The 9,246-nt window shown below is 33.5% G+C and overlaps 1 protein-coding gene across 2 annotated transcripts; it reads right to left on the reverse strand.

Moving 5' to 3' along the window:
* Window positions 1–202: 202 nt before the first annotated feature.
* LOC140975122 (biotin--protein ligase 1, chloroplastic-like) lies at window positions 203–5,602 on the reverse strand. Of its 2 annotated transcripts, XM_073438664.1 has the most exons (10): window positions 5,438–5,602; window positions 5,047–5,323; window positions 4,605–4,666; window positions 4,373–4,521; window positions 4,110–4,230; window positions 3,742–3,897; window positions 3,419–3,464; window positions 3,050–3,122; window positions 1,851–1,930; window positions 203–502 (listed from the first exon to the last, which is right to left on the reverse strand). In XM_073438664.1, the coding sequence occupies exons 2-10, from the start codon at window positions 5,319–5,321 to the stop codon at window positions 460–462; spliced, it is 1,005 nt and encodes a 334-aa protein (XP_073294765.1). In that variant the 5' UTR covers window positions 5,322–5,323; window positions 5,438–5,602; the 3' UTR covers window positions 203–459. The 2 variants fall into 2 exon arrangements, with proteins under 2 accessions (XP_073294765.1, XP_073294764.1); XM_073438663.1 differs by lacking the exon at window positions 5,438–5,602 and having other exon boundaries at window positions 4,605–4,694; window positions 5,047–5,279.
* Between the last annotated feature and the right edge of the window lie 3,644 nt (window positions 5,603–9,246).

Consider the following 9,246-nt stretch of genomic DNA (forward strand, 5'->3'; position numbering starts at 1 on the left):
ACGTGATATCCGACTATGCTACACCGAGTGTAACTCTCTCTCCGTCGTGTTTTACCATTTGATTCATGTGGATCTCACATATTTACATATGGATCACACAGTGCTCAGGGATTCAAAAGTTCTCATTTAGCTAAAGATTTATTGACTGAAATCCATCCTACTTAGCATAACATAGAAAAAATATCCAGCAGACAAGAAAACATAAGAAAAACTACACAAATTATACACAATCATTATAACATGAATTGTGTAATCATTACAATCTGGTATGCTGTAAGCATCTGTTATCTAAGTACATGATAAAACCATTATCCTATTTTCTTAATTATGCCTAAAAATATAAATTATGAAGACAAGAAGAGACTGAGGAAAAAGTCTTGAGGATATCAATGGATGGTTAGGATGTGATGTAAGAAAGTAGACTTTAGAAAACAACATTCTCACCAAAAGGCAGCCTCTTCAGGTCAGTTTTCTTCTGACAAGTCCTTTAAAGAAATCGAAACTGTAGCCACATGGAGTATATCAAGTCAGTCCAAGTGAATATAAACAAACATTGAATGAAAAACCACATGGGAGATAAATGTAAGTACTACATGTAGCATTTTGAAGATCATGCTGCTTGAAATATATCATCTGGAATGATGCTTGGATAATTGATCGACAACATTAAAGGATTCGAAAAAATATGATAAGGGTTGGGCGACTTCGAAGAATTTCAAAATAATGTAGCAATCTAACAAGAAGAGGAGTATCAAGTTTTGTGGAAAATTTGAACTGAATAACTAGGTGTGGAGCAAGATCTTGTTTGTGGACAATGCTTTACTATGCAATATAGGTTATGATTTGGATAGCAACACAGGAGTTGGGTGGAGTATGAGAATTCACGTTTTATATATGTGCATGTTATAAGTTGGAATTTTTAGTTTTGATGGCACATTTTTAATACGAAATTAGCTTGTGTAATGTTCGATGGCTTCATATAAGTTGGTTTGATCATAGATTTATTGAAAGAATAATATTGTGACAGTTGTGTTTCCAGTAAAAGCACAATGATCCATGTCAAACATGAAATGTCATGGAGGCTGAGTAACCAATATGAGACCTTCAATGAACTACATCATAAAAGCTATTGGCAACTCTGTATTCGATTGAATAGGACAAACACTAATTAGTAAAACTCACATAACGTGTCCACAGGCTCAAGGTTTAGTGAGACACGATCTTTTGTCGAAAGGCAGAAGCCGAACGAACGATACTTTAGTGGAACACGTCTTGACTATAATGCAAAAGCCTCTAGTGGTGTTTGAAGGCTAGAGGAAGACTAGCTTCAAGTGTGTCTTGAATGAAGGAATTATGAATCAAATGAATTTTTCATTAGTCGTCTATAGTTTGCTTGAGCACCAAGGAATATTGGGTTTAGCATTCATGAATAGCTAACAGAGTACTTATTAAATGGTATGACGTAATTTTCTTCGTGCATTAGATTTAAGAACATTATACTATAGTACTGTCTTTTTTTGGCAAGGTGCATGCCTCGGCTTGAGATTTGCGACTAGGCTATCGAACACGTGCCTTAGTCTGCCTCAAGCTTTCATAACTGTAGGAAGAACTACATATTAATTAACTAAACAAATGCTCTCCAATTCTGAATAGAAGCATTAGTCTTCACTCCAATAAATTATTTTTATGACTTTCAAATACTATTCATGAAGTTACATGGCTTTGCTCTTCTCTTCGTTGAATAATGCATCACACAAATGATGTAAGATATCCACCGATTATTTGAAGACGCAAAATTATGTGAGAGGAGAAATAGAGTACATATATCTGGTGACAGGAAGGTATGATACCTGTTTCCATCTGGATGAAGCTCGCATGTTTGACCATCTTCTTCAGTGACAGCTAATAGGTAGCCGGAAGGTGTTAAGCCCTGTATACGGAAAATAGGCTGCTTTTATTGCAGATAGATACTAATGTGCATTTTTGTCAAAAATAATTATGTAAATGCAACAGTTAAATAGATTATTTTAATTGCTATAGCTTTCTTTACATACCAGAATTATGAAAAGAACGTGTGAAAAAGTAGAAAAAAGAATTGTATTCAAGCACAAAAATATAGAGAATGGACTGATTCCTCCGCTTTGGCAATCATTCATACGCTTGAAACACATATAGTGATTGCAGAGGCATAGAGCCACATGAAAAAAATTCACTTGACTTGTGGCCTCAATCTAAAACTGGTCATTGCCTCATTGGTGCACCATGAGTAGTTGGTATAGAATTAATTGGCTGTTACTTGTGCTAAAAAGTTTACCTTTTCTTCACATTCTACAATTCAGAACATACACACGATATTGCAAGGAAGTTATATTTGCTTGAAGCATTGATATGGTTGCTTATAAAAACTCAGTTCTTCGTGCTAAATAATATCTCTCAGGATTAGCAGGTATTTTTTTTAAAAAAATAGCCCTAGTGTCTCATGGGAGAGGCCTACTTTTCTAAAAAAAAAACATGCATACTAGGGCCATCAATTAACCGTCCCCAGGAACAGCTCTATATTTCAGAGTCCCTCTAAGCCAACATTGGAACTTCTTCTCGGTACTTCACGCTCCTCCCACAAAATGCATCACCTTCTGAAATAGGTGCTCTCTTTCTGATTATTATTCCTCCATATAGTTTTCTTCGGAGAAGTTAATTCGCGTCAGAAGTGGCCAATAACTGAATTCAATAGAATAACTTACTTGAGGCCCCAATGCCTAATTTAATTAATAAAAATCTATTTAATTCATACTCTAAGAACGACCGAGGCTTTTAAAAACAATAGCATTTAGCACGTCTGATGCAACGTGGAGAGTATCATTTGCCAAACAAACTTATCCGACAGTGCTTCACTACGTAAAATGATTTCTGCCCCAGAAATGCAGATGGCACCAAATTAAATATTGAGTGAGAGACTAAAATTTCAACACAAAATTGTAGGGACAAAGAAATGCAAAGGAAATTTTGAATAGGATAGAAAGGAAAAAGAAAGGCTAAGAGATCTAATCACCTGGATTATGACCACATCTTCTGATATTGATTCTCGCTTCTCGTTCTTTTCCTGAACTATGACTCTTTGTCCACTGTATGGAAGAGACAAATTCGAAGTAAGATTGGAATAATGTTATGGCTGCTAGTTCCATTTCCTATTTAACTATTTGCATCTCAAAATAAACTTGTCAAAAACAATGTCTATACGACCAAAAAATTAAGGTCAAAACGACCACACGTATAAGTGAGTGTTGTGCTAGCGCTTTTGTATTCCTATCAAGCACGAATACATTTCAAATTCACCATGAGATAAACCTAGGACGCACTTCTCCCTCGTGCCAATAATCAATGGTGGCACACGGTAAGAATCACAACTATGTATTTTCACCTGTGCAACCACGTCTTGTAGTATAATTCTTCAAGAGTTTGAAAGCCTGCATGATACCCGAAAAACGAAAAATTATATCTTTTCCTGATAAGGAATCATAGAATAAATTTTGGTGACAGTAAATATCCATGTGCTTGTTCATAACTAACTAAAAAGAACATAGGAGTCTAAAATAGTTCAGATGAATGCTAAAAACTACGTAAAGCTAAAATATTTGATTGGAGAAAGAAGTAAAAGCTTCTTTTCAGTCTTAAAATACCGAGTGTAAAGATTAAATAAAATCGAGTAAACAAGTCACAACGGAGAAAAAGGAAGACAACCACCTTGATTTATGAAAATATCATAAAAACTCTCAAATTTGTTGAAGAAAGCTGCAATGATATCTTCAAGTTGCAATTGGTGAGCGCATGGTGTCAATCTTTGCAGAACTGAATTCAAGCATGTCGTTGGTTTCTGATTACTAACATTCAAGCCAACCCCTGCAAAAATATATTTTAAAATCTCGATGAAATATGTTTTTCAATAATGGTAAATCAACTCCAAATATTGTGGAGCATAATCAATCACAACATGTCTCCAAAATGAAAGGCATGCAACCAAATTAAAATGGGAAACACTGCACAATATTTTTATAAATTGGAGGAACATTAACAGTTACAGTTGTGCAATATCAACCAATTATAATGCTTACCAGAACTGATATTAAACTTCTTTGACTTATATACTGATGTGCACAAAATTCCTCCCACCTTAGCACCATCTAAATACAAATCATTTGGCCATTTTATTCTGACGTTGAGATGTGGCATGCCCTGAAAAATTATAATACACAAGAGCAAATGTTTAAAATGAAGGTTTGAAATGCCAACTACCAATTAACAGCAAAAGAAGAAGTAATGCATGAATTTTGATTTCATAATTCAAAGAAACCAAAGCTCAGCTACTAGCTCTTACACTATTCCGACAAACATCATTAATTGCCTCAGTCATCGCCAGACTAACCACATATTGCACCAATGGGACAACTCGGCCATCCTCCATCTGTATTGTGAATGAATACATAAGGCACCCCTTTGGTGATTCCCAAACATTTTTTGACCGTCCTTCGCACACCATAACAAAGACAAAAATTATTAAAATATAATTAACAAAATTCCAATACATATTGAGGAAATAATGTTACTACCTCTGCCTTTGAACTGTACATCAGCAACACATACTCCACCGACAGGCAACTCCTCGAAATTACTGCCAAAAATGTTGACAAAATATTCCACTGTTCAAAGGAACAAATATTATATGAAGCAATATGATTTCTCTGTACAAGGAAGAATGGATTTGAGACTTCTCAAAATAACTTCGTGTCCATGTTCAACATTTGGACTCAAAACTACATTGGTTCACTTAATAACACAAATAGCCAATGCTTATCGAACATATTATTAGCTCGATTTACCCATCATAATTTTAGATCACTTCATACTACATAGATAATTCATTTGAAAAGATGCATCACAGTTAATGATCACGTAAACTTGATCAAAGATCACACACACTTACTTAATTCACATAGAATTAAAAGAAGAAGAAAAACCGATGAGCCGGAAAAAAAAAGTAATTGATCTTACTGTGAGACAACATCATGTGTGGAAGCCAATTTCGGAGAGTAAACAAGCAGCCTTCCAAAACGAGAAGTTGAGAGCGAACTCATATACGAATTCACGCAAAAAGTTCCTTCATTTTCAGTCCTATCTATGCATTCTATCTCCGAATTCAAGACGACGTTTAATGGAGAACCATCGGGGAGCTTCAATCTGTTGTTACTCTTCAAGCACCTGGCTAATTCATTTTCCACAGTCGATTTCCCGCACAACACCAACGTCGTAGACGATTGCAGCTCCATTTCTAAACAAAAAAAAAAAAACATCGATTCGCACGCATAAAGTACTGCATGCAGGCATATGACACAAATTCGTTGGAACACACAAAAAAAAAGAGAGAAATTTGCAGAGTTTTTACTTGCAAGAAAGATCGAGGCGAAGGAATTATTCGGTAGGGAAGTGAGATTTTGAAAGCGCCGGCGAGCTCCCACTTTTAGCAGCGGAGACGGCGGAGAAAACAGAGCGCAACATTTTCTTTTTGAAAAAGCCCAAATTCTGGCCCATAATAAATGGCCGAATTTCGGCCCATCGAAAACAAAATGAGCCTTTTGCGATAGTGAAGTGTATTAATAACTATGTGTGACAATCGGAGGAGGCGTCATCCCCGTCTCCCTCCGTGGAGATTAAGGGGAACTCATACCCAAAAATATCGATGACAATGAGCCTGGTTTAATTCCGATCAAACGGGTCGCAGGACGGGTTTATACCCAATCAACGGGTCTAGAAGCACGTTCTGGTCGAGCAACGAGTATTAATTATTTATAATCTATTTCGTATAAATTATCACTTTATGAAAATGTTAACCAAAGATGCTTTCTGAATCTATTGTAATCTCTTATAAAACATTTTAAATTTTTATTTTCAACTAATGTACAATCACTCATACTTCAGAATGCGACGTCCTCGTCATGACCGATCGCTCGATCCACCAAATCCGAAAATCTAGATATAGATCCTACAGGTTCAAGATGTGGGTCCTTTGATATACCACTTTGCCTCGCATGTTCAAGATGTCGTCATTTTACCATGCATAACATTTATTTTCATAACTTAGAAGATTAAAATCGTAAAGTGACAAAAAAATTGGACGAAAAAATCATTTTCGTTTTTCAATATCTATTTTATTTAATAATTAACTATATTAATCACACGATTTTAGTAAATATATAAAAATAAAATAGAAACACATCAAATGAAATATATTAACATGTTATGACATAAAAAAACAACTACAAAATAAAAAGAATAAAGACTCGGACCCAGTACGACAAACTAGTAAAATTAATATATNATATATAAATGACATGTAATAATACTAAGTAAAATACAATGTTATGTTGGTAACAATGAAATAACGGACATAGACAGATTAAAAGATTACGTTTGATGATATCTTTTATACTTTAAATTATCCTCATCTATATATAAATATGGAGGTCATAATTACCTAATCGAGAGAATCACATGTATGGTATTGTTGTCTCATTCATGCATTTGTGCCAACTGAAAATTAATCATATGCAATTGTGGGTCACAAATAACTCCTTCCCACACACCATTTAGCCTCTGTTTTGTGAAATAGACAAATCCTAGTGCTTGGGTGGTCTAGTTTAACAAGTAGAAGATTAATGGTGGGAGACAAATTATACTATTTTGCAATCAAATATAATTGAAATTTTATATTCAATTTTTTTAATATATGAATTTATATTTGATTTATTATTTTTGTTCAAGATAGGAAAGTAGGTAATGCTTTGTATTTTTGAAATATATATAGTAAAGATTGCCAAAAAATTGCACACTCTTATTATAGAGATCTGCATCCGGTGACACTTGATCTTCTAAACTCGACCGTGTTTGAGTTGGAGTGATTTAACCATTCAACTCTGAATGCAAATAAACTCAAAGAGATAGATGTCTACTTTGCAAAATAAAATGGCAAAAACTTGTACGAGACGGTCTCACGGGTCGTATTTTTTTAGACAGATCTCTTATTTGGGTCATACATGAAAAAAATATTACCTTTTATGCTAAGAGTATTACTTTTTATTGTGAATATCGGCAGAGTTGACCTGTTTCACAGATAAAGATTCGTGAGACCGTCTCACAAGAGACCTACTCAAATAAAATTTGACCGAGGAATATAGAACCTATTTTTAAAAAAAAAAAGATTTTTGATTAAATTGAGAGAATTTTAGTATCAATGAATTATAAGCAATCAGCTTTATAAGTTTTTTTTTTTTTTTTTTAGGAATCAGCTTTATAAGTTTATTTTCTAAAAAAAGGTTGTCTAAGACATATAAACCTATTTACAGGAACACATATCTACAATTTACATTTTTTAAAAAATTTATAATTATAAATAGTGATGTAATTATTTTTCTAAATTTTTTCCCAAAAAAATATTAAAAAATTGTCGAATTCATGCATATTATGTATAGATAAGTTCGATTAGGTTTGATATGGAGTTTTGTTTGAATCTAAGTTTTCACAATATTAATATTTTCTCATATTCGATAAATGTTGTACAAACCATAAACAGTTCCTTAGTTGACTTGGGTCCGAATGGAGTGCTCACTTTCGACATACTCAACATGCTGAAGTCGTATGCTTTATTATCTATCAACCATATGCCGAGATCGGTCAACGGGGTTGCTCATCGAATAGCTCGTGAAGCTTCCGTTATTTCTTTTTATGTTGTATGGTGTTCTGGTAATATACCTGCTTGATTACTTCGTATTGTAAATCAAGATATTAGCCCGATGTTGGATATGAGTTTGTGGACATCTTCTTAAACCTATAGAATTGTGACATGTGTCTGCTATATTTTGACAATAGCAATGTCGATGATTGTGACGACACTAGCGACAACCTTGGCCTTGATGGAGGCAGCGATGACTGTAACATCGGTGCTGAAAATAGACTTAAAGCAATGACCATATGCTAGCGTCGACTTTATCCTATTTATATTGGATATTTTCCATCTATGTGGTATAGAAAGGGTTTCTAATCAATTTTATATATACTTGGTTTTATAATTATATCAACATTTTATTTATCGAATACTATCTTATGTTCATCAAGTTGCTAATAACAAAAATATGAAAGCAAATTTTTAAAGATACTGATAGAGCGGCATCCTCAGGAACCATTCTTATCTAACTATACTGACTATAGCAATCTATAAATGAAAAGTTTTCTAACCATTGTTGATGAGTAAGTATATCCATGTTCGACTGAGGGAATTCATCTTTTGGACAGGTCTTGTTGAGGTCTCGATAGTCGAAAATCAAAAGCAGCATACGAAAATAAGCATACTATTGAAAAATATGAATATCGTGTATAAAAGAACAACAAGAAAACAGTAAATCAAACCGAGGCATGTTCGAAGTACAGTTTTTTTAAAACGGTTTTGTCCTCTCCGACGGTGTTTCGTGGATCTGGACGGAAAACTGTTTCCTAGGATACAACGGCAAAACCTTGCAGCAACTTAGCACGAAGTCACTACACCGGCGAACTGAAAACGTACTTTCACTTTATCACCGAAATTTAACGGATGTCAAATGAAAAGTTAACAATATGAAATGCAAGAGAATTCTTGAGAGAGATCGCGAGTGTTTGTAAAATTTATTTTATATGCTTGAAATGAGGAAATGAACATCCTATTTGTAAACCTCAAAATGTACATCAAGAGTCATGTAAGATTAATTAACTTAATTAATCTTCTCATTAACTCAAGAATATACAGAATAAAAAATCTTCAATTAACTCGTGAATGTGGAAAGTCAAAAGACACTTCCTCCACAATCATGAGTTATAACTTTAGTTCAAACTCTAAATTTGGATTCAAATTTTCCAACACCTTATTCAATTAAAAAAATCCCTAAATTCTATGCATTTGGCATATCAATTAATCATTCCAAGAATTGGAAATTCGGATTTTTCATATTCCTTTTTTATTAATTAATTCCATATCCATGTTATTTTTTAAAACATAAATAAACAAAATTATCATCTATAAAGTAAATTTTTTTTAAAGAAGAATTCGAAATTATGGAGAAAATATTTTATATGAATAAATTAGAAAAATATAAAATATAATTAATTTTTAGAGGAAATGGATAAAATAATCAACGAAAATTATATTATTTAAAACTTATCATGTGT

Source organism: Primulina huaijiensis, chromosome 4, assembly GCF_012295235.1.
Source record: "Primulina huaijiensis isolate GDHJ02 chromosome 4, ASM1229523v2, whole genome shotgun sequence".
NCBI classification, from domain to species: domain Eukaryota; kingdom Viridiplantae; phylum Streptophyta; class Magnoliopsida; order Lamiales; family Gesneriaceae; genus Primulina; species Primulina huaijiensis.